The following is a 24,789-nucleotide window of genomic DNA, read 5'->3' on the forward strand; positions in this document are numbered from 1 at the left end:
CCGCTCTCCCCTCGTCTATCCAGCCGGTCATTTCATCATAGAAGGCTATCAGGTTAGTCAGGCAAGATTTCCCCTTGGTGAATCCATGCTGACTACTCTTGAGCACCTTCTTGTCCTCCATGTGCCTGGAGACAACGGCCAGTATGAGCCGTTCCATCACTTTTCCGGGGACGGAGGTGAGGCTGACTGGCATGTAGTTGCCTGGGTCCTCCTTCTTGCCTTTTTTGAAGACTGGCGTGACATTGGCCTTCTTCCAGTCTTCCGGCACCTCCCCCGTTCTCCAGGATCTTTCAAAGATGATGGAGAGCGGCTTAGCTATGGCATCTGCCAGCTCCCGCAGCACTCTGGGGTGCATCCCATCAGGGCCCATGGATTTGTGGGTATCGAGTTTCCTTAGGTGCTCTCTGACCCAATCTTCCTCTACCCAGGGCAAGTCTTCCTCTCCACCAGCTTCTTCTCTTGTCTCTAGGGCCTGGGGCTCTAAAGGGCTGCCCTTGGTAAACACCGAAGCAAAGAAGGCATTGAGCAACTCTGCTTTTTCTGTGTTATTTGTAACCAAGGTGCCCATCCCGTCCTCCAGCGGACCCACGTTTTCCCTGATCTTCCTTTTGCTGTTAATGTATTGATATTGGTATATTGATATGGATATTTATTTTCCAAAGATATCTCTCATTTTAATGTGGGAAACATCCTGGAATAGTAGTAAACAGTAACAGATAAATTAATCACCAAAGCCTCTGTTTGGAAGTGAGGAAAGGAAAGCACGATGTTTTTTCCTGTGTTTTGTGTGACTAAGCCAGAGACATTAAGACCACCATTTTACGTGCTAATGTGGTATCTGATGTTAAGAGCGACAGCAGATATTCAGCTTTCTTGCATTTCACTCATAGAGTTGCTTTCTGAAAATCTACCTGTTTGTAGTTAAAACAGCAGCCCAGAACAAAGAACAAAGATTAGGCTGGACTCTTCCTAAGTTTTCCATCAGTTTTTTAGCAGCTTGTTGATTTTTTTCTGCAGTACAGACTGCATTAAAAACAAATACAGAAAAGAAAAAAAGAAAAAAAAAAAAAAAGAGGAAGGATCCTGAAGTCTCCTTGGGGATTCTCGCCAGTGGAGAGGAGAAACAAGACCACCACAAAAACCCCAGATGATTTGTTTGAGGAGATCTCCCAGAAGCAGCAGAGGAGGGAGAAAGCAGAATTACTTAGGCTAGTAAAAGCTGTATATATTTTTGAGAGGAGAAAGGAAAAATATTCTAAATCACTTATGCTTTCATATGAAACTCATTTTCTGTAATTGTTTGGAAGTTTAGCTTTTAATATGAGTTTCTGTGAGAGATTATTTTTTCCTGCTGCCTATTTTATTCAGGCATGTAGCGATCTTAATCATGAGGTTAATTTTGACCTTGTAAATTATGGGATTAAGAAAAAGATGAGCTCATAGGGACAAGGACTCTTCTGTCAAGATACTTTTTAATTATATGAAATAATTTAGGAAATAGTTAACAGTGTTTATTGATAGATATATTTGTTTTTACTTTATAGGCATTTAGTCATAGTAAGACCATGACGTATTTACTTGCTATGATACAATACTGTGTTTCTCTGAAGTTTAATGAACTTGTATATGTCTTTCTACTGTAGATTGGATCTCTGCATCATGGACTTGGTTGTGTAGGTATTTTTCTCATACTCATTCAAAGTTTATAGCCATGTTTGTTATTTTGCATGATTCAGTATTGATATGATACAAAGGTATTGCAAGTTAGTTTAATAGTTCCCCTGTGAAGGACAGGTGAACATGGACCAAGGGACTGTAGAAACAAACTGCAAGATTCAACTTCTGTAAAATACAGTGGAAAGAAATCCTACCAGATTGTGTCTCATTAGGCTTTTGTTAGGGCTGTTTGAAGTCAGGATCTCACTCTAATTGTAAGTCAGTGACTACCCTTGCATTTTGTTATCTTGCAGTAGCAAATCTCAAGCAGCCTTGTGCTAGCCTTGGAGGAAAGGCAGCCTGTATTTCTGTTCCTTTCCACTGAAGGCATATGTAAGGATACCAGCACGGGCAACCTGCAAATAGAAACAATTTCCCCAGCATTCTTCTCCACGTTGGCTCCTTCTGAATGTGCCTCAGATGCTTTTAAATACTTTCTGGCACATTCAGGGAGAATGCACAACTGAACTAATATCAACAGGCAGCAGATAAAATGCTAATAGCATTTAATTAAAAGCAAAATTCCCTTTTGATTTGGGGGGAAGAATAGAAATGTCACCAAATGACTTGATAACTAGTCAGTGATAGATGTGTTTGTCTTAGGAATAAAATACAGGGCAGATAGCGAACCCTAATTCTTTTCCACTCCTTTTCTTTCTCTGCTTCTTTAGAGAAGTGGTATCTTTGGTCATTTTCCTTGGCCTTGTAAATCTCAGAATTCCTCCATGCAGGATCAGATATTATAGACAAATATAAGATATAAATTTAATATGTGTTGTTGCCAGAAAATATTCTCTACTGCCCGTTTGCAAAGTTCAAAGGACTCCTTTTAATATTGTTGACAAGATAGCTTCATTTACATTTGAAAAAATGAAGTCTTGGTAAGTGGAAAATAACTAATTTTGTAGCTGAGTTGAGCAGACAATTCAAATAAATGAAATGTAAAATTATTCTCAGTCTTCTTACCAACATTAGAAAATAAGCTAGCCTGAAAGTGCATTTACCTTTTTTTGATATCACCTTGTACACCGTTCCTCATCCTGGAATGAACAAATTGAATTAATTCAATGGCTGTCAAAAAATAATCTACAATATCCATGTATTCATCATCTCACAAAAGATAAAGCTGCTTTGCAACCCTTGCACAAATAGAGATGTGTAAAAATGCTCAGTAAAGGAAGCGTACTTTGCTTTGAGCTCCCACTTGCTTAAACTTACCTTGTTTTGAGGTTTACTCCTCTTGCTAATAAAAATTCAATCGGCATCCGTATTCAGGATGGGTGCTGTGGGAGGATGTTTAATAAAAGGATATTATTGACATTGAGTGTACTGCAAGTTTGTGGCATATAAATCTGTGTTATTGGTCCTTTGATTAAAAACACTCTATTGGTCTTAGAGGTAAAGATACTTAAATTATTCAGCAAAAGATTCTAGGCATGAAAGGACCTCTCTGTCATTTAACATTGCTATATTATCCATGAACTTCGTATTTTCATAGGTCCTCTCTTTGCCCCACCGGAGACTCGTTTGCTACTGTAGACTCTTCGAAGTTCCAGATCCAAATAAACCTCAGAAGCTTGGGTTGCACCAGAGAGAAATATTTTTATTTAATGATCTTCTTGTGGTATGTGTTTTCAAATTCAGTTTCTTTGTTTGTTTTTAAGATTACTTTTACTAATGCAAAGATTCAGGGAAAGTTCAAATGTGTTCCTTGTCATTTAACAATTTTTAATCTGCTTTAAACTGCATTATATTGCTAGACTTCTGCTGCTGTTCAGGCACTGTATATGTTTGTGGTTAGCAGTCCATAGGGGTGGATAGTCTTATAGCAAGATACTCAGGAATGATTTTCTCTCTGAAATCAGTGGGGATCAACTGCATGTAGGCATTTCCAAAGTTAAACATCTGTTACCTGTTGAGTAATTTGCATGTATTTTGTAGAACAGTAAATCATACCTGGGAAGTCTGAAAAATGCAGTTTTGAATATGTGAGCTTCAGTGACTATCGCTTATGTCAATGGTCTTTGTTGCTTGAGTCGTTGTTAAAGGTTTAGTTAATCATATTTCATTTATCTATTATCTATTTTAAATATCGATGCATGGTGATTTAGGAAAATCCAGAATCTAAATTATGTTACCGTTGGCACATAATAGGTTTTTAAGCCTCAAATAACCTAGGAGGAGAGAGTAATGTTTAAACTTTCTTAAATATATAAGAGATTTGCTTTGATACTGAAGCCTTTTATTAATTGCTGCATCTGACTGTAAGAAAATGCTTTGATGCATTAGTTTTTATTATAAAGATTTTTTTCCCAAATTTACCCATTTGTCTAAAGAATATTTCTCTTCCACGAATAATGAATTTAAATGAGTTACTTGTGGAAAAGAAAAAGGAGTTAGAATCTGCATATTGATTTGTATTCTATAGATGTTTTATGAGACAGACATGTTTATTCACTGGAATACAAATTAGATGCGTTGGAATACATTTTGTAGTTCACTTTCTAGTGTATATTTAACCTGACCCAGTCTTTCGAAAAACAGGCATACAAGGCTAGTGACAGCTTGGAATTATTTGGTTGGTCTCCTCTCAAAAATAGGGAAATTGATTGCACTCTGTTTGGAATGTGTTTGACTGTTACCTGGAGAACCAAGAAGTTAAATATTTCGTGTTTTATTATGAAAAAGACACGTCAGATATGCGTTTTTATTGAGTATAATTTTTACATATGTTCAAACATTAATACCAGGAGGTAAATGGAAAAAAAAAATTGCCCCTTTGGTTGAGTGCAACCTTCCAGCTGGAAAAGTGAACTCGAGCATAAATGGATGGAACATTGTCTTCCTCAGGCTGCAGCACTGTGCTGTTTTGTATTACTTATTCATCTGCTAATAGTTTTATCAAACTCTTTCAGAAGTAATACAAACTCATTTTGCCAGTGCTGGTAAAATGGAACTCCAAAGCCACAAGTTAATATTAGCAAGAACTAGTAAAAATAAGCTTCTGAGCAACATAAACTTGCTAAGAAATACTAACACTTCAGAACCGGGTCCTTTTTAATAATAAGTAGTTCATATTTTCTGGCAGATCCAAGTTTTTATTAGCCGAAAAAATTATAATGTATGCTAAATTTTTATGAACAATAATTTTCCAATAACGATTATGGTAAGGGAGATATTTTATGTTGTATGATAATTTTCAGGTGACCAAGATCTTTCAAAAGAAGAAGAACTCGGTTACATACAGTTTTCGACAGTCCTTTTCCCTCTATGGAATGCAGGTTCTTCTTTTCGAAAACCAGTGTAAGTCTGTCTTCCCTTTTAAAATGGTCATTTTATTTAAGAATAAAACAATTGAGTCATGTGCATGAAAAAAAAAGAATGGACAGAAGCTTGTTTCTAAATGGAGGAATAAAGTTGCTGTGAGTTGAATTTGCCCTAAAGTTTAGCCAAACTGCCGTTAGCACAGGGAACAGCAGGACTACTGTTAGACTTCTGGTTGTAGACAGAGACCAAGTATAGGTGTTGTGTGTGGGTGCTTGTAGAGAGCAGAATGTTTGTAACACCTGCAGTGTGTATGTTGCTGAACCACTGGTACAGTTAGCTGGTATTATAATAATATCTGTAAGGATTGTTTGTGTAATTGTTATGTAATTCAAGTCATGACTTTTTTTATTTTCTTGGTTTATAACTTTCTCTTGTGCCTAGATAATGTATGTTCATTATAATGTAAATACAAAGTAGAATTAGAGAATCTATATTCAAGGTTTTATTTTCTGCCCCACAATGTTGATTATAATCTGCATCAATCCCATATATGTTTTCTCCTTTTTTAGGAGACTATAATCCACCTAAAAAGCAAATATTTTGCTAATGCTCCAGAGACTCCAGAGACAATATCCATAAAATGTACCAGAGTGTAGCTGCCTGGTGCCTAGGTGACAGTCTGTTTGACATGACTTCATGGTTTATAACCTAAACCTTGACCTTGATGATAAATTGGATGGTATTCAGTGTGACATTCAATAGTTCCAGTGCTTTTCTGTTGTGCAAAGCATTTAGTTTTAGCTTGTCCTTGAGAATGTGTTTCAGTGGCTCATCTTCCTAAGCAGACACTGCTGTATTTTGAGTCAAAGCATCCGAAGATTTCAAAAGGGAAGATCTTCTTGAGCGTGTAGCAGCAGTGTAGCCTAGAGATTATTTATGTGCCTACCGCTTTACTCTCTCACATGCACATATTATGTAATGCAAAATTCATTTCTAAAGAGCACCACCAAGTAGTTCTATCCTTGCTTTTACTATAAATAGAAGTCTATGTATTTCCTTTGAAGTTAAGCTTAAAAAATAAGAGGAAAAGGAGGAAGCGGAGAAAAAAAGGACAGTACAGGGAACAGGGAAGCTGAGGCTATTTCCAGCTGTGCAGCATGCAGTTTGTAAAATTCCTGTTGGTAGCTCCCCTCCTGCCCTCAGCAAGTGCTGGGGCCCCGGCCAGCGCAGCGGAGGCATCCAGCAAATGCGAGGGAGCAGCTGGCGAGGTCAGCTGCTTGCAAGTGGATGAAATGCAGGGTCACTAAAGCAGCGACAGAAATATTGATTTGGCTCCTGGTTTAGTTGACTGCAATGATTGGCATTGCACGGTTAATGATAGAAATAAATTATGTTGAAGGTGGATTAGGTCCAGGATGGAAAACACTGTCATTTATCTCTAGTGCATAAATAGACCACAAGAAGAGTATGTCTACATTTTCAGTGAAGATCACTGAAAACAGAAAGGATATATTTTATATAGTGTATCTGAAACTCATAAATACTTATAATGTCATTTTCTGATGCTTAATTAGTAGGATGCATAGCAATATCATATTGTAATAAGCTATTTTTGTCTGTTTAGCACGTGGCGTTTGTTGCTTTATTCCTGCCTCGTGGTAACGGTGCAGCTTTGCCTGTGGTCACCACCTTGCCTGGCTGTCTGGTTTCATAGGCAGAGTTTTATCTTTCCAAGCATTATGTGATCTATACGTGTAGGCTGAGCTCTTCCTTTAGGCCACCTGGCGTCAGGCGCTGCTGTATTTTTGGCCGTGGGCTACGTGGTGCCTGGCAGCAGCCGCAGACATCTGGAGGCAGCTGCCCTAGCTGGCTGAGCGTGGCCGCCGGTGGCGCGTCCTCGGGAGCGGATCCGCGGCGGCGCAGGGTACCCTGAGCAGGGTACCTGCGCTCCCTGCTCCCTCCTCCCCATCTCTGCGCTACCCTGAGCTCCCAGGGCAGCTGGCTCAGGGTACCTTCCTCACCTGAGGACAGTAAATGGACATGCTTTGCCTTTAATTTTGACTCTGATTTGGAAATGAAGGCATCTTCTAAAAGCAGCAGTTTTTGCACTTGTTTCTCAATATTTTTAAGCTGTACAATGTTGAAACCTAACATCTTTGAGAGAAAACACTGCCTTACCTTATCTACTGGAGCCTGCATGAACTTTTAGTATGTGGGAGCTCTTGAATGAGCATTTAAGTAAACACTTGAGAGCAGGAATAGGGTCAGGCACCTTCATGAGTTATAGTTAGTATTGAAAGATTTTGTGATTCCTTGTTTCTACAGGTTTGCAACTCAAACAGAAATCGACTCTGTTTTCTATAGCAGAAAAAATATTCACTACAAATTATTTTTCTGTCTATAAGTAGTTTTGGAGGGAGATTTTTTTGACCAGTTGTTAAAATTATTATTCTCAGATGTGTAACTAGAAAAGGGATAAAGACAATTGGCAGAAAATCCTCCCTTCTACTGCAAAAATGTCCATAATATGTGCCATCCTTCTTCAGTCTGTAGATTTACAAATAATTTCTAAGTAAAAGAAGAAAAAGAAATAAAAACAGGATGAATAGAAAACAGAATTTGATATGAAATAGTAAGTCATATACGCTAGTGTGTTTTCTCTGTCTTCTTTCAAACATTGTTAGAAAAACAAGAAAGTTTCCAGTATTTGAGATATATTTGAGAAGTCTTTATTCAGAAAAACTTTGATGCATAATTGATTACAAGAATGGGATCATTAAACAAAAATTATCAACTTCCTTCAATTTTTTTTCTTTTTTTTTTTTTTTTTGAGATTTTTCTTTTAAGTACATTAAGGGCCTGAAGACTCACTATCTTTCCGTATTTATAACCTTGCAGTTAAGAAGTTCAGGTTTATGTTAGAGCTTTTTCATTCTACTTCCGTGTCCTTTGACTTTTGTTCTCTGTTTTTGTCCCCCTATGATAATATTTGTAAAAAGCCTTTGGGCTCATAAAGAAAGAAAGAAAAAGAAAATAATTGAAGTGATCGAGGCTCAACGCTCATGTGTTTTTATTGATATTCTCTCTTCTAGATTATCCCAATGGTATCCGGCTCACATCAGCAGTTCCGGGAGCAGATATCAAAGTACTAATAAATTTCAATGCACCAAATCCTCAGGACAGGAAGAAGTTTACAGATGATTTGAGGGAGTCCATAGCAGAGGTCCAAGAAATGGAAAAGCACAGAATAGAGTGTAAGTACAAAGGTACATATAATAGAGCATTCTCAATGTAATGAAAATTGGAACATCTTGAATCTGTATAGTTTTAATCCGTTAGAACTCTTTAAACATTCAAAATAGTGTTTTTTTTCACGAGTTCAATCCTAAAAAGAGGAAAAACCCAGTGATCTGTGAAGCTCCAATTGAGGTCATTGATGTTTATTTAGTGCAGTGTAGCTGCAGTTGAAATTTAACATGAACAAAGAGCAATGAATAGAAGAGGGATAGATTTGCAATTTGTAGTATAAATTACAGTGAAAAAAAATAAGGATACTTTATGTCACCTTGAAACTTTACATGATGGTCCTTCAAAGAGATTCACTGTATTATTCTTTGCTTCTGTGCTTATATTCTTATATTTTGTCAATTAACTATAGAACAAATTCACATATTTTTCTGGAAATTACATGACTGTAATTTCTCAGTTTTTTCAACAGAGGAATAGCCTTTCATCCTTTATGTTGTGTCACAAAGCCTTTAGGAAAGGAACCAACTTCTCTAGTGTTTAACAGTTCCAAAATGAACTCTTCTGAATTGATGATAGTACGTGCTCACAGACAGAAATTGTGCTGTTCCTGTCTCCTTGCAGTTCCTGAGTGTGAATTGCACAATTATTCTCTTTCAGCTGAGCTAGAGAAGCAGAAGGGTGTGGTGCGCCCGAGCATGTCTCAGTGCTCTAGCCTCAAAAAAGAGTCTGGCAACGGGACCCTCAACAGGGCCTGCCTGGACGACAGCTACACGACCGGCGAGGGGCTGAAAAGAAGTGCCCTGAGCAGCTCCCTCAGGGACCTCTCAGAAGCAGGTAAGCACGGCCGTTATTTCCTCGCCCTGACTAGTGCATGTAAAGACGTGTGGATGATGCATAGAGAAGTGCAGCTCACAGTGGCCCATGAGAACTGCTAATACTGAAATTTGAAGCATTTTTAATAGCTCCTCTTTGATAGCTTGTGTTTAATTTGTTTGTTTTTTGTTCTGTTGAGCAAGCGCTGTTTGAAAGCATTTAAACCATTTTAGATTGCCATATATACTTTTAAAGGAGCGTGAAGACAGAGGAAAAATTGTAAGTGTGCTATAGAAAAAAACACTTGGTTGATTTGTGGTAGGAGTTGCCCACTTAGTTTGCCTTTTTTTTTTTTTTTTCCCTTTCCTTCCCTTCCCTCTTCACCTTGATACAGTAGGCTTAGAGAGAAAAAAAAAGAAAAAAAATGGGGTTTCTGTGCAATGACTGCTTTCTGTGTATTTTTGTGCTCGTGTACCTGTGTTACTATATTGATGAATGAAATTGAGTGAAGCCTTGCTAAATTCTGCCTAGAGCTACGTAATTCAGTTATGCTGTGTCACTGATAACTCTTACTGTTTTGCAACTCAAGATATGGTTTATAATTCTTGCAAATGCAGCCGTTTGTGAAGTATTATTGCCAGTATAATAAAAGAAACCCAAGTAGACAAGAATACTGATATCTCCCCCTCTAAGACTGCTGTGTCTAAAACTTATTAACTCATTAATATAACTGAGGACTGGAACGGAGCACCGGTGGGATTTGCTTATGAAAATTGGAGGAAGTTTAAAATTTAATTGTTTGCTTCTGTTATACGCAACTGGTATACCCACGTAACACAGGCTGCCACAGGTAATCCTGTGTTCCAGTGCTGTATGCGCAATCCCTGTCGTTGCAAGAAGTCATACCTAAACACTGTGCTCAGTATTCAGAAAATACTCCTGGGGACAATATCAACTAGATATCTATTTATATACTTTAGTTCATGCGCTGTGTTACATGTTCTGCTTTTTTCTCATTAATTGCAGTGATGATTTACAATATAGACATGATTTCAATACTACATATGTCTTTGGTAATAGACACTTCCTTAGACCCTTTTTTTTTCCTATTTGAAGAGGACATCTTAGCTATGCTGCAATAAATAAAATCTTTATAAACTGAAATTATAGCCTGTGTTTTGTGGGTATATGTATGTGTGTACAAATATGTAGAGAGTGACCTCTTTCATCAGTTGTGTTTTATTCTCTGTTTAGGCTTTCATATTCCTTTTTCCACATTTTTCCTTTTAAAGACCTACAACCTTGCTCCAAAATCGTATTGAAGTTGGGAAGAGTTACTTGATTGACTTCAATGGATTTTAGATCAAGCCACTAGCCTTCACCATTATCGTATCTCAGATTCCAGAATACTTCCATCATCCTTTTTGGTTGTTTTGTTTTCATTTCATGTGACCTAGAACTGCCATATTGTTGAATATGTGAGTTCACTGGGTATTTGTACCCATAGCTGTGATCCATGATTAATTCCTTCGTCTCATATAAATTTTTCATCCCTGTCTTTCGAACATGGCTATCTGTTTAAATTCATGTTACAGGTTTTATGCAATAAACAAGTATTTGTAATCATGAAAACATTTCATGTTCCCACAGCGCATGCCTAAAACTGGCATGCTCGTTACTGAAAATAATGTTTTTCCGTAATAAGTAGTGATCACAGAGTAGAGGGTTTATCAAAGAGTTTGTTAAACCCAACTAAACTTAATTTTAACTTTATCAAGTTGACAACAATTATGGAGAGTTTCTGTTTGGTCTTGTGCAGTGCAACTGACTTGAGCAATGCCATTCCTGTACCTTGCTTCGTGACTTGCTGTAGCGTGGTAATAAGGTGCTTCTTCTTCTTTTCTCCATGAATAGCTTGCATGTGAGGCTGACATTGCTTTAATATGGGAGAGATGATCTGTAGGAAAACAAAGCAATCACTGCTATTAGCAAGATACTGTGCCCCAGCGATTATACCATATTAAATTACTTCTGTAAAGGCGTACAGAGTAGATTGCCTCAATTCTTTTTTTTTTTTTTTTGGATGTGAAAAACAGGATTGAAAAGGAGGAGGATCAGGAGAAGTGAGGCAGTGTGCATATATCTTTCTGTGGGAAATAAGCATATGAAAATGGATTTTAGAGTTCCCTTCTGTATTAAGAAATAAAAAAGCTAATTAAAGTGAACAAACTGCCTCGTTGCATATGTATGCAGTAAGGCAGATAATGACCTAGTGAACACTGCAAAAACAAATTGAAAAAAATTAAAAGATTAATTCAATGAAGCAGAAAGCCGATTGAGCAGCACACGGGCTGCATGGCTGCATGACAAAACTGTTTAAGAAAAGAGCCGGTTACTGCCTACCAGGTGACTTGGAGGCTGTGGAAAGTGGCTTCCCTCAGAAAAGAATGAAGATTGGGGAGCTGCTTTGCTCCAGTGAATATTTCCAGAACAATTTGGAAAGGCAAGATTTCTCTGTCAGACAACCAATATCAGTTGTTTACTGTTTCTGTGCTTTTGCTGGGATAGCTTAGGTCACAATTGCAAGAAGGGTGTGTTTGAGGTCCCCTGGATTTTAAAGACAGTGCTGTTCTTTGTGGATTGGCATCTGTTTCCATGAAATAAAAAGCAAAAGTGGGAAGTGGCCATGGACTGTGTTCCAAGGTGTGATCGAGTCAAAAACATTTAGTGCTTTATTCTCAAAAGAAGGTTGTGAGCATCATTTTTGTTACACGTAGTTGAGCTGCAGATAAGGGTGAATTGAGTTTATTCATTCCAGAATTTGGAACTCTTAATTACATAAAAATAAAAGAAGACAGATTTTAATGCAGTTTAAAATGAGTTCTGCCAGCTCTAGTAGAACTGGTAGATCCTTTCACCACTTCCTCTGTATCTGATTACCTGATTTGTGTAAACCTACTAATCATTGGCATGTGAGGAGAATGATTTGGTTGCTAAAGCACAGAATGGTTGAGTTTCTGCTTCAGTGTCTAGAAGGTTACTTGGCTGATATTAGACTATTACCTGAATTCCAGTGGTTGAGAGTTTCTGCGGGACGTAGGGCGTTAGCAGTGAGCTGAGAGTGGCATGAGTACTTCTGGAAATTGAGCTTTATTCCCTTTGCTTGCAATTTGCAAAGTGAAGATAACACTTGCACACTGCTTTGGATTAACAGTGGGAATGTATTGAAATTTGCATAGACGTGCAAGGTGGTATAATGGTTACTGTGAATAAAAATTCTTCTTGTCTCATAATATTTTGAACTAGCTCAAATAAGCATATTATATGTAATCACAGACCAGTTTTGACTGCTTAAAAAAAAAAATAGTCCAAACATTAAAATAACTCTGTTATTTGTATATTGCATATAATCTAATTTCTTGGCTTTGAACTTTTAAAACATTCTTTCCTACCCTCAGAGGAAAAATAAAAAGCATCTTTTTTTTTCCTTTTTTATTTTGAACTATTCCATTTTTTTTTAAGTTTCCTGTATCCCCAAATGTATTGGAAAAGACTGTGAAACTTTGCTACTCTGTAACTCCCTTATATAGCCTCTGATTTCATGCAATTGCAGAACCCCTCCATGTGTTGAATCAGTCTGTGATGGGCTGGTGCAGTCCCTTGGCTCCTCCCTCATCTGATGCAGGCAAGGCTCCGAGCTTCCTCGCTCCCTCCTCTCCCGTGGATTTTGCTGCCCTATGTAGGACAGGGGACATTAGCACACTCCTGCCCCACCACAGGAGCTTCCTAAGGAAGCAGGGAGAGATTTTCCTCTTCCCTTGTCACTGATGTTAGTTTCCTTTAGTGGGAATATCAACAGTAATGGCCATTTTTTTTCTTTTTTTTAATAAAACAGATTGTATGAAACTTTTTTTTTTTTTTGTGGTACATCCATGTCAATATCAAATCATTCTCCAAAGATGTTGTATAAAGGTATCCCTGAAAGTTTGCAATTTATGGAATGAGCTCAGCAGCTGAGGTGTAATTATGCTGTCTCCTCATTTCCTGGAGATCATCAGGGTCTTGAGGAGGATCTGCTTGAAGTTGCCAGGTCACTACTTTCACAGGTGGTGTCGTCTCTCTAGATGATACCTACCACATCCAAAAAACAAAGATGAAAACATTAAGGGTTACGAACAATCTTTTCACCCTGGAAAGCAGTCTCTCTAAACTATGATTAGAGTATGTTGTTGAAATACTTTAGAACACAGTGGGTTGGCCTGTAGCCCTTTGCTCTGCGGCTGGGTGGCTGCAGGTTCTGCTGCTGGGAAGCCCAATCCCACAGCCTGTGGAGGCAAGTGGCATGAATCAGAAGAGCTGCTAGATTAGTTTCACCAACGACATCATTTATAGCTCTTCCAACCTGGCATTACCAAGAATTACAAAACAAATCATAAGAAGTGTTTTGTATCTCCATGTCTCTCATTGGAGTATAGCAAATTTCCGAGGAATGCAGTGTAGTAAGATAATAAGAGAAAATAAATTTTCAACATTTCCTGAAATGATTTTCACACCTGAGTTCGCTTGCTTCAAGGTAGAGCGGATTTAATGAATGAAATGCTGAATATTTTACAGGAGTTTTCAATTTTGTTAGAATATTAACATGAAATATTCTTAGTCCCATACGAAGCATGCACATATAGGGGATACATGATAGTGGATAAGCTGGACATCCTTCTCAGAAAGAATATCAATATTAAACATCAGTGGATTGGTTGAATGAATCAGAAGAGATTAAAATAGCATTAATTTTATAAAAAGAAATGAAAAACTACTGTAAAGAGCCTTCAAAAATAACAAGTTGAACAGAATATATTATGCAGAACTGGTCTCCAAATTTGATAAATACCGCCTTGCTTTATATTGCAGTGGTTAAGAATTATGCTAGTAGAAAATTATGTTTACATAGGAAAATTCTAGTTGAGAGTTACCACTTTCCTGAAAGGCATTTGAACACTGCAGCTCTAGGGAAGGGTTTTTGAGATGGGCCGCCATCTCAGAGAGCAGAGAACAGTCTTCTACAAACATACCCTGGCAGAGGGGGTGCTCTAGAGGATTTAGTAAACAGCTTTCATATCACACTGTAAACCAATACAGAAATTGGCCAGGTATTATTTTTTATTTAAAAGAAAGTCAGTTAAGCTCTGTTTGTAATAATAGTGCCTAAGAGAAATCATAGATATTTTCAGTAGGATTTTCCTTTTGTTCTTGGCTTTGCTAGCACTTCTCTGCCCTGCAGTTATTTTAAGCAAACATCCATCTGTCTCTTTCTGTCTATATATACTGTGCTCATAGTTATTTTATTAAACTATTTTGACTTCTGCCATATGCAGAAGACATTAGGTTTTTTTATTTTTCTTCATTTTTGGCCATATTTAATGATTTATGGCAACTGTCAGTCTCATTTACAATATTGACTGCTCAGTTAGGAGATGGGCTTCTTTCTCTGTGTTTATGTATTGGCAAGCAAGAGTGATTTGAGTGTTAGCCCAGTATTAGTTCCAATAGCAGAGCAGAAAAAAAGATCAAAGGCTGACCAGAAAAAAAGACAAGGGCCAATTTTTTTTTGGTGGTGCCACATTTTTTGGTCAGACTTAAGGTGCCAGGAAGGATAAGCCACAAAGCTTTTGACAAAGAGCCTGACTAGGAGACTTGCAACCAACCCAAAAGCCTTGGCCACAGACAAATTTCTGTCTGTTCAGTGTGAGGACTTGTACTGGGGAATATCTCGTGGTGAACATGAGAGAGAGAGGGAAGTATGTGATATCAGTCCAGAGACAATACAGTAGCTGTTGAGTGAAGCCTGTATTGCAAAGCAATGTCCTGTGACCACCTGGGTCATGGTGATGCTTTGATACTCACAGATCAGATAGGTGCTACTTTTAAATCATACTAATATGCAAGGCCTACTAGTAACCTAAATTGCCCTATCAGAAGGTTTGTGAAAAGTAAGGATGAACCTCCCAGGAATCGGTGTTGTGTCCCACTTAAAAAAATAAATAAATAAAAATCCCCAACTACTTCTCTTGGGCTCTCTGAGTCAAGCAACAGATGTCATGTGGCTTTTGGTCTTGTGAAGATGAGAGTATGTGGCTTACAGGGTCAGTGATGCTGAAGTCTTTGCATTCATCTCCAGCAGTGCCTTTTGGAGGAGAAGGCAGTGATGGTGCAGTGTAGGGTGGAGGTTTGCCCTGATTTTGGTCTTGTAGAAAAGCACTGGCATTGAGGGAGAAACTGTGGTTCTGAAATCACTCTTAGAGAGGCTTGGAAAACTGTCCTGTCTTCAAAGGTTAACGTTGTTTATACACCGCTCCAGTGATGCTTTCCAAAGCAATGCTCAACAAGCTATCCTCTCAAAAATATCTACTGTTACTCCAGCCACATGCTATTCTCTCTCCTGTAAAATGAGAGAAAATCTGGGGTCCTGTGTCCTATATATAGCCACTGAGGTATTCTGGTTCTTAAACAACCAGCGTGGTGTTTTGTGTATAGCTTTAGTCAGACCTCTTTGGCAATTTGAGCATGTCGTAATAAGCAGCACATTGAAGGTAGTTAATGATAAAGCACTGCACAGCTAAACAAACAAAATCTAGCCATAATAACAAGAGAGATTCAGATTTTACTGATCAAAAATTAAGTTTAGTTTTTTCAAACATCATGAAAGAAGACTGTATGAAATCCACTGAGGTTCAAAATTGGAGGTGAAATGATGAAACTTTTGTCCCTTGCCATTCTCTCACATTTAAGTTCAGAATAGGCCAATATTAAATTGTATCTTCAAAGACAGACCACCCCACAAGTGCATATTAATACTATCAGTGTTTAAAGAAAAAAATATAGAGAAATAGCTTCCAGGAAATCAAGCAGCTTAAAATCCTAGCTGGTCAACATCATTACCACACTACTAAGTATAGATACTAAAGTACTTGTATATTAAGAGTTGTACAAATAAAAAGAATCACACTCCAGCAATGATAGCTGATTCATAAAACAAGTATCTCTTAAAAGTTAGTCAGGTACAGAAACTCATTATAACTAATGGCCTTAAAATTTGGCCTTAAAAATCTAAGTTTTTGCCTTAGTCTCTGCTGTCCCAGTCCAGTGCAACGTGACCCCTCCTGCAGCCCCTCTAGTTGCATTTAGAGACTCCTCTAGTGATTGAGGGAAAGCAGCTGTTTTTCACCCGGGTCTTGTCTCAGTCTCTAATCTATGGTGTTGCATGTCCTGGGCAGGCAAGCGTGGGCGACGCAGCAGTGCAGGATCGCTAGACAGCAATATGGAAGTAAGTAGGAAGTTACTGATGTCTAGCTGGATGTGATGATGTGCATTTCAAACCTTTTTTTTATATACATATTTTTTTTTGCTCTTTTTTCTTCTAACATATAACCTGCCTGCCTCGAAAAAAAGAAAAAAAAAATGCATGCCTAGGCTACTCACTTCGTATTCTTCCAGCTTAAAAAGCACTGACAGCTTGTTTTAGACCAATGCCATTTTTGGTTTGAGCTAACCTTGTTTCCTTTGTTCCTGCAAGCATGGTTAAATGAATATGACATGTCCTTTTGCCTCCATTTCAGTCTAGTCCCAGCTTAAAAGCCCACTTGCTCTTTGTTACAGAAGTACACTGTTCTTGTTGTTTGATATTAGCTAAAACTATTGACTTTCATGCTCAACCATTCACATTGCTTATTTTCTAGTTAAATTGCTAAATGTATGCAGTCATGACACCATGGAATTGCACAGATAGGGCATGGGAGGAAAAAAATGAGTAAGATAGGTGAATTCAATGTGGATTTCATGAGATTTCATTCATCTTCAAACCATTTATATATATTGTTCATGTCTTTGAATTCAGCTTGCAGACTTCTTTTTTTTGGGTTTTTTTTTTTGGTTTTGGTTTTGTTTTTTTGTTTGCTTTAGGTAGATTGCAGTTTAAATCTAGCACACTTTGAATAAGTACTGCTATGTCCTGTAACTGTCTTTACAAAATAGAAACGCCAAACTTTCAGAAACTAAAAAGACCATTTCAGGCTAACTAATAGAAAACATTGGACCATAGATCAGAATAAAAAACCCTATAGAAATCTTAGTGGCAAGAGTGATATGGTTCCATTTAACATACAGTGTAGAGTAAGGCTTGATAAGCAGCACTGTGGTGTATATAGTAGTAGTAACAGACTACTGTAATTAAATTTAAAAAAAAAAATGAAATCTGAATTGTAACTGTAATGCTGCTGTGTATTTAGTTTGAATTTAACTTTTTTGTTAAAAAACACAATTATGTTCTTTTAAAGTATTTTAGAATGTACTTTTTCTTTAAAAATGCACTTCTACATATTATGTTATGTTACTTTTAAGTGACATTTTTCTTTCTTCAAGTGACAGCTTTTGCTATTGAAGTATTGAGAGAAAAACTATTAATGCTTATAAAGATCCCAAGAAGGGCATGAATGCCTCATTGGCAATTTAGAAAAGCTGGAAAAAAATCTCCTAGAACTCTAACATAGTCCACCCATGTGAGCATTTAAGGAGGAGTTTGTGGGTCAGTGTGAACTTTTTCTTTTAAACATTTTAAGATTTTTTTAATTTTTATTTCTATTAATTTCTTTTTAGGGGTCCATCATTAGCAGTCCTCACATGCGCCGAAGAGCTACATCAACCCGAGAGTGTCCATCTCGCCCTCACCAGACTATGCCTAACTCTTCCTCACTCCTAGGGTCCTTATTTGGTAGCAAAAGGGGAAAGCCACCTTCCCAAGGCCATCCACCTTCCCAAGGCCATCCGCCATCCGGCTCATCACAGCAACCTCCACACCCTGCCGTGCTCCCACATCAGCAGCACGCTCAGCACCCCTCGGCCCTGCACCACGCGGGGCCGGCCGAGGGGCAGGCGCAGGCTCCAGGGCACTCGCACCACTCGCAGTACTGCCACATGCAGCAGAACCCGCCGCCCTACCACCACCACCACCACTACCACCCTCCCCAGCACATGCAGCACCCGCACCAGTATCACCAACACGTGCCACATGCCCAGCATGCGGCACACTCCCCACATACTCCATACATGCAGCACCCCCATGGGCAACATTCCCACTCTGCGCACCCTCCGCTGCCGCCTCCACACTCATCTCATCCCCCGCACAGCCAGCATCACCACGGACCGCCACCACCTCCCTCCACCACAGCCAGCACCAAGCCCAAGCACAGTGGCATCAGCACAATAGTCTAGAACGTAATGGCCCCCCAATAACTATAGTTTTTAAATACAGTTACAAAGGCACTTACAGGAAGCAACAAATAATACTGTTGTTTTTTACACAGTTTAACTGAGTTGTGTGAGCTTAAAGGCTTGCTGATACTAAATAAAATAATTCAAGTTAGGGCAGTCAATACCGTTCTACTTACCTACTTGTTAGATGCTTGCCACCTGGTTAGTTATTCTTTCCACACTGCCTTGAAAACATGCTGCTTGCCGAATATGAGTAAAGCTACCTTTTACACCAAATCCCATGACAATTTTACATGCATAATAAAAATTTAGTCTATGAAAAAAGGAAAAAAGTGATACAGAACCAAGTGTTGCATTCTTGCTCTTTTATTGTCAATGGGCAAAAAAATAAGTAGACCTGATATGGTTGATGAAAGTACGTAAGTAAACTTTATATAATATAAATATATACATATAAATATATATATACTGTATAGTTAACATTTGTGCTTGGAAAGAAATTTTTCAGTCCACAAAACTAGCAATATAGACCTTACAAGGAATTCCACTTACTTGATAGGACAGTATAATAGATGAATAGTGTATGAAAGAGTAGACCAAAAATATTAAATGTTAAAAACAAATTTCAGACATTTCAGTATTTTCATTAAAAGTCCTCTGGACTCACTGAGATTTCTAATCATTACTAAATGTGCCAAGTAACATAGCATTTAAATGTTGTAGTCAAATACTGCTTTGTATAAATTCTTATTTTATTAACATGATAATATCATTACGTAATCAGTATTATAACTGCTCTGCTATTTCAGGTAAGCAAACTTGTTAAGATGCAGTAGTTATACCGTAGCAATGTAGGATGACCATCTACCTGGGGTCGTCTTTAAGCATTGGGCACACCAATTCTTAGACACTTTAAAGGCTGTAATAACTGTGAATTTACATGATCCACATTTCTTTTGTATGCATATGATTTAATGAACACACATGACGAGTTACGAGTGCATGTATACACTGCAAAAACATTCATCTCAAACATGAAATGGCAAATTTCCATCCTTCTCAGCTACTTTGTTTCCTGTTTGCCATAATTTCATATTTTTACCCCTAATTAAGCTGAATTCTGGTCTGAGAGTGTTTCCAGATGGAAGTGCTCTAAAACTTTAAGGTTTGTTTTAGATTTAGTATAGGGTTTATATATATACATATATATATATATATAAATGTATTTAAAAACTCTGTAATTCCATGTAGCCATGCTCTAGCAACAAAGTGGCTTCACCATTTTTACTCATCACATTTGTTAGTTTACAAGTACCCAGCACTCAGCAGGCTGAGTTTATGCTCAAAACCTCACTTCCATAGCCCAGATAGTTGCGAGACATCACATAAAAACAGGCTGTGCTGCTGTTGCTTGTGTGTTGTAATCAAACCATTTGCCAATTTATATAATTTTTTATCCCTGAATCCTGTACAAAGTTATACATGGCGCCTACTTTGTAGTTTCAGCATTTTGAGCCACTGCAAGGACTTTACACCTAAACAATAGAAACAAAGGAATCACAACTGCAAAACTGTACCAGCCTAAAAGCAAACCTTGAAGAGGATGAGCAAAAAGTTCCAATATGAGATGGGTATAAGTAATAATAACAACAAAATCACTCTCTATTTAACAACAATAGTAAACCTGTTGGGAATATTGAGGAAAAGAGAACAAGAGGGTGACTTTTCATATGGGGTTGCTCTTGGTATCTCTTCTTGGGAAGGGGAGGGGTGGATTTTATTTTTGGCATTTTTTTTTCCCTTTCATACCATTGATACCGCAATACCAGCAAACTGCAAACTGAGCACTTTGTTAACCTCCACAGAGAGCAAATACAGCAATCTAGAGTTTAGCCTTTTGTTTATTTTTGTCCGTGTTTGTTCCTCATGTGTGCAATATGTTTTTCCCTTCTGTTTCTTCTCCTATAAATTATCTATAAATTTATTTCATGAAAAGAAAGAGAACAAGTAATTACATCACCATTTTTAAGTGTATCTCATACTATTCTAAATTCCACAGCTTACCTTAAGAGGGCTCGTATGGGCCTCCTGAGGCTCTGTTCCTTGCAGTTTTAAAAAATATGTACTGTTCTTATAAGGGAAAGTAGAACTGTCTGCATGTCATCTAATGTTATTATTGTGAGGCTACACTCTACATATTGTATATTTGCAAAATATATCAGTGTTACTGTTGATATTAGTTGAAGTAAAGTGATAACATTTAAATATGTAGACTTTTCTTCATACCTCTGTACCAATGGTAGAGTCTAACTGTAATTCATAGGTTGTTCCAGAAAAGATAAAGATATTATTCAGGTATAAACACCTTTCAGAAAGTGCATCTTAACAAGAGGTAAGAATGCTTCTCTTCACTGAGTGACATAGGCTGTACTTTTTTTCAGATGCAGACTTCTTAATGTCAGTAAAATTGCCTGAATAAATACAGAATATGCAGTAGCAGTGAAAAGGACGATCTGACCCAAGCTGTGTTACTTGATTAATAATGAAGACCTTAAATAATCCTAGATCCATGTTTGCTTTATGTTTTAAAAGCCCTTTCATTCATTTAAATTAGTTGCATATAAATATTTCAAGTTTACCCAGTAAGACGCATTTTAATATGTGGTCACTGATTTTCCATGTGTAATCAAATATTCAGAAGTTGTCACAAACATGCATGCATTAAAAAAAAAAAGGGCATGATTTCATGTACACATGGAAAAAGAGTTTGTGCCTACTCTGTAGGTGTATTAAGTTGCACGTGTAAATCACTGACCAAAACAACTAAACAACCTGTTCATATAAGCACAGGATTTGTAAAATTTCTTATTTCAGGTTAGTAAGGAGAGCCAGTGGATTTGATTCCACACCTCGCCCCACCCCTGCACCCCTCTCATATATTTGTATGTACTTTTAACAAATGAATGTGTCTTGGTGGCAGCATTAGAACTTTGCTGCTGATTTACGGGCGTGTAGCATAACCTGTCTGAATCCACCCTTGAGTAACAGTCACGCAGAGCACTGTGGATCATGCCTAGAATAGGAAAGTGACAATACTTCAATATTTTGTGTGGTAAAGAAGTTTTTTTTTTTTTTTGACCTGCAGGCAGGAGCAGAATTGGGAGGGTTTTGTGGTTCTTTTTCAAATTCCTATGTCAATTAAGAACTGGTGCAGATCAGCGTAGCGTGACTGTGTTTCTCTCTTCCTGTAAGTAATGTGGCAGAGTAGTAATGCTGATTTGAGAAAATGAAAGGGAAACCTAAAGAATGAAGGTGGCAACAAGAAAGAAATCTTTTCTGGGACAACAGTCAAATACATATTTGGGAGTTTTAATTTTTTTAAGTTAAGAATGAAATGTACAACAATGTAAAAACAAACGAACAAAAAGAAACAAAATTCATCCTAATATAATGTACGTCTTGTATTGCTAAAGAAGTCTAACATACAGTGTAGAATGATTTCCCATCATGTACTGCATGCAGCAGAAGCCTCTTGTTTCTTGAAAAAATGAGCTGAAAGACAGTCAGCAGATATTTAAACAATGAATCTCTAGATGTTGACTTGCTGTTCCATATGAAGCTGTGTTTTCTGCAGTTAAGCATGCATTTTACCGTTCCATTGTAAAATATCATCGCACTTCTTGCCTGCAAAATGGATTATTGTGTATATATTTAAAAGAAAAGTGGAACCAATAACAAGATTAAATTTGGGAAAGAGAAAAGGGCATGGTGAAAATGGGACCAAGCAGGGGGAATAGATCTCTAAATTGTACATAGTGTGTAAATTAGTAATACTGTAAGTCTGCAGTCACTCTGAGTTGCCTACAATACCTATCTCTTGTTAGGAACTTAAATCAGCTTCGAGTTGTATTAAACAGTTAGAATTAGGTCTTGAATGCAGACTGTTAAAGACTTCAAGAAACATTATGCTTACAAGAAGCTTCTGTTCTGGGGAGGCTTGAGACCCCTTTTGTAACTATGGGGAAGAAAGGAGTGCTTTCATTTTAATATGCATTCTGTTTGTAAGTAGTAACAGACCCTATTGATGTAAAACTATAATTGTGATCATGTGGAGAAATCAAATAAATCATTTAAAACTCTTTGTTTCTCATTTTGTATAATCTAAGTAAACTTCAATGGTCCAGACTCGAAGAAGATTCCCTGCTGTGATATCCTGGCCCCATTAGTCAGTGGGATTTCTGCTGCTGATTTCAGTGGGTCCAATGTAGCAGTCTTCATCTCAAATTAAAATAAATTGGGGGAAATTATGATCAGTACTGTGGAGACTGTGGTCACTTCTCAACAGGCAGCAATACCACACCTAGATCTGCAAAGAATAAGAGGCAACATGGAAGAGGCTTTTTTTGTGCTAGCATTATCAAAACGTTCTAACTTTGAGAAATAGCACATTTTGAAACTTTTTCTTAAGCATGAACTCTCTATCATGTTAAACTGGTCCTGTTAACCTTTTGGTTATCACATTGCCGTAGGAGCTCACGTGCAGATGACTGACTGCCTTTGACTCATCCATGTGTTAGTTTGTCCTTCCCAGGGGTGCAATCCTTCATTTCGTAAGTGTCTTGGGATCGAGCTCTGAGAGTGTTCATTGCTTCTGTGGAGCCACTGGCAGGAAACCATCATGATCCTACAGTAAGTGATATGACTGAATAAGCATTACCCAGATTACTTGTATAGTATTTGTTTGCTATGTGTCTCAATTTACACGCAAGAAGGATCACAACTTGGGCAGTTATGCCACGCATGGCCTTCATAATATTTGATATTACATTTACATGGCATTTGATGTCCTGAAATTAGTTTAGATAACTTGTGGCATATTCAATTATTTTCATGTTATTTTTGGTTCCTAGTTTATTTATTGCATAAAAGGGGTTATAGTGGCTATAAAACCTTAGTTAAAGCTAATAGTGGGCTTTGCATTTAAATTGTTACATTTACTTTTTTTTCCTCCCCCCGTAAATTTTAGGGGATTTTTTTCTTGAATTGTTTAGAGGAAATGGTCAACTATAACATATTTCTGAATGGCTGTAATTACAGTACATCCTGATCAGTGATTTTCTTTTTATTTTTCTCTCTTGGAGAGGTAAGTACCTATTTATCACTAGAGACTACAAAATGTGTTCTCACTCTGAGCTGTGTGGCACATTAGAAGACAGCTACTGCTACTGCCCTTAAGAGACTCTGAATGTTGTTACAAATGTTTTTTTTTTTTGATCCAGCTTTAAAGGAGTGCCTAAGTAACATCTCTAATTGCTGCTGCTTTCTACCTAGAAGATTACATTTAAAGTGCTTAATATTTGGTACTGATGAAGAAAAATAAATAGCCAAAGAAAGCTGAGCACCAGCTGTGGTCTGTGGACAATTTACACTGGTAGCTGCAATGCTGAGTAACTTAATAAAAAAAATCAATATAGATAAAGTCTCTGATACAGTAAAATGCTCACATTTTAAAGTGCTGTTCATAGACTGTAGGCTTTAATATCCTTATGAGCCTGAGATGCTCATCTTAAAGGAGTAGCTTATCTTAAGTCTTTGATAAAAATAATATGCATATATCTAGTGAAAAACGACTTCATTTAAGAAGTTATTTGCCTCCTTGGTGCGGATTGGCAATCTCACTTTAAAGATGAAGGATTTTCTGCAATGAACTGTAAGTAACACATACAAGCCAGAAATCTTATCCTAAAATCTTCTCCTTTGTCCCTGTGTGTGTGCATTTTAGGTGTATGTGTTTGTGTCTGTACACGTATTAATTTTCATGCAGTAACAAATTTCTTCAAGCTCTTTCAGATAGCATCTTTTTAATAGGAAATTACTTTGTAAATATTTTGTGTAATATTTTGGTTGAAACACAGAGACAGTATTGAAATGACAGTAAAATGAACTAATGATCTTCATAAAAGTTTTATTTATGAAAACTTTGTTTTATTTCCATGTCTCTTCAGATTTTTGTTTGCTTAACAGTCTCATATTGATGCGTTCTGTCCAATGTCTTCCCAGCCCCACAGTCTGCAATAATGGTTGACTTTTCTTGAGGAGTTTCATATAAAACAATTGTATTCATGTTTTACCACATGTTTATTCCAAATATATATATAATAGTTGTTTAGTGTATTCATGTAACATTTGATGCATCATTTATTATCTGTGCATTTCTGAGATTTGGGAGCCTCAATTATTTTTATATTTGTTTACATGGTCCCTGACCTTGCAGAGGCCAGAATGCCCCCATTAGCTTTAATTGGTGCTGTTGCTTATCCATCCACTTTTTATATTGAGCTTGAAGCATTTTAAACCAACTTCTAGTCTTTTGTGTAGCTACTCAAATAGCTGTCACAGGATGTCAAAATTACGATTCTATTAGGAGACTGTCATAAATCAGCATAAGCATGTACTGATAAACTTATTTGCATAAGATGA

At 37.4% G+C, this 24,789-nt stretch overlaps 1 protein-coding gene across 11 annotated transcripts in view; it reads left to right on the forward strand.

Moving 5' to 3' along the window:
- IQSEC1 (IQ motif and Sec7 domain ArfGEF 1) overlaps positions 1-20,026 on the forward strand; it is a 265,436-nt gene extending 245,410 nt beyond the window's left edge. For 8 of the 11 annotated variants that reach the window (XM_088522854.1, XM_088522856.1, XM_088522857.1 and 5 more), the window contains 7 exons: positions 1,644-1,673; positions 3,215-3,340; positions 4,920-5,019; positions 8,076-8,237; positions 8,890-9,066; positions 16,317-16,366; positions 17,695-19,435. In XM_088522854.1, coding sequence (XP_088378980.1) covers positions 1,644-1,673; positions 3,215-3,340; positions 4,920-5,019; positions 8,076-8,237; positions 8,890-9,066; positions 16,317-16,366; positions 17,695-18,309 — 1,260 coding nt within the window. In that variant the 3' untranslated portion in view covers positions 18,310-19,435. Of the gene's footprint in view, positions 1-1,643; positions 1,674-3,214; positions 3,341-4,919; positions 5,020-8,075; positions 8,238-8,889; positions 9,067-12,658; positions 12,909-16,316; positions 16,367-17,694; positions 19,436-19,809 lie in introns of those variants that run through there. The other 3 variants (XM_088522864.1, XM_088522863.1, XM_088522865.1) reach the window with 3 other exon arrangements.
- The last annotated feature ends 4,763 nt before the right edge of the window (positions 20,027-24,789 follow it).

Source organism: Tinamus guttatus, unplaced genomic scaffold, assembly GCF_059628265.1.
Source record: "Tinamus guttatus ecotype Peru unplaced genomic scaffold, ASM5962826v1 Tinamus_guttatus_pri_ptg000169l, whole genome shotgun sequence".
NCBI classification, from domain to species: Eukaryota; Metazoa; Chordata; class Aves; order Tinamiformes; family Tinamidae; genus Tinamus; species Tinamus guttatus.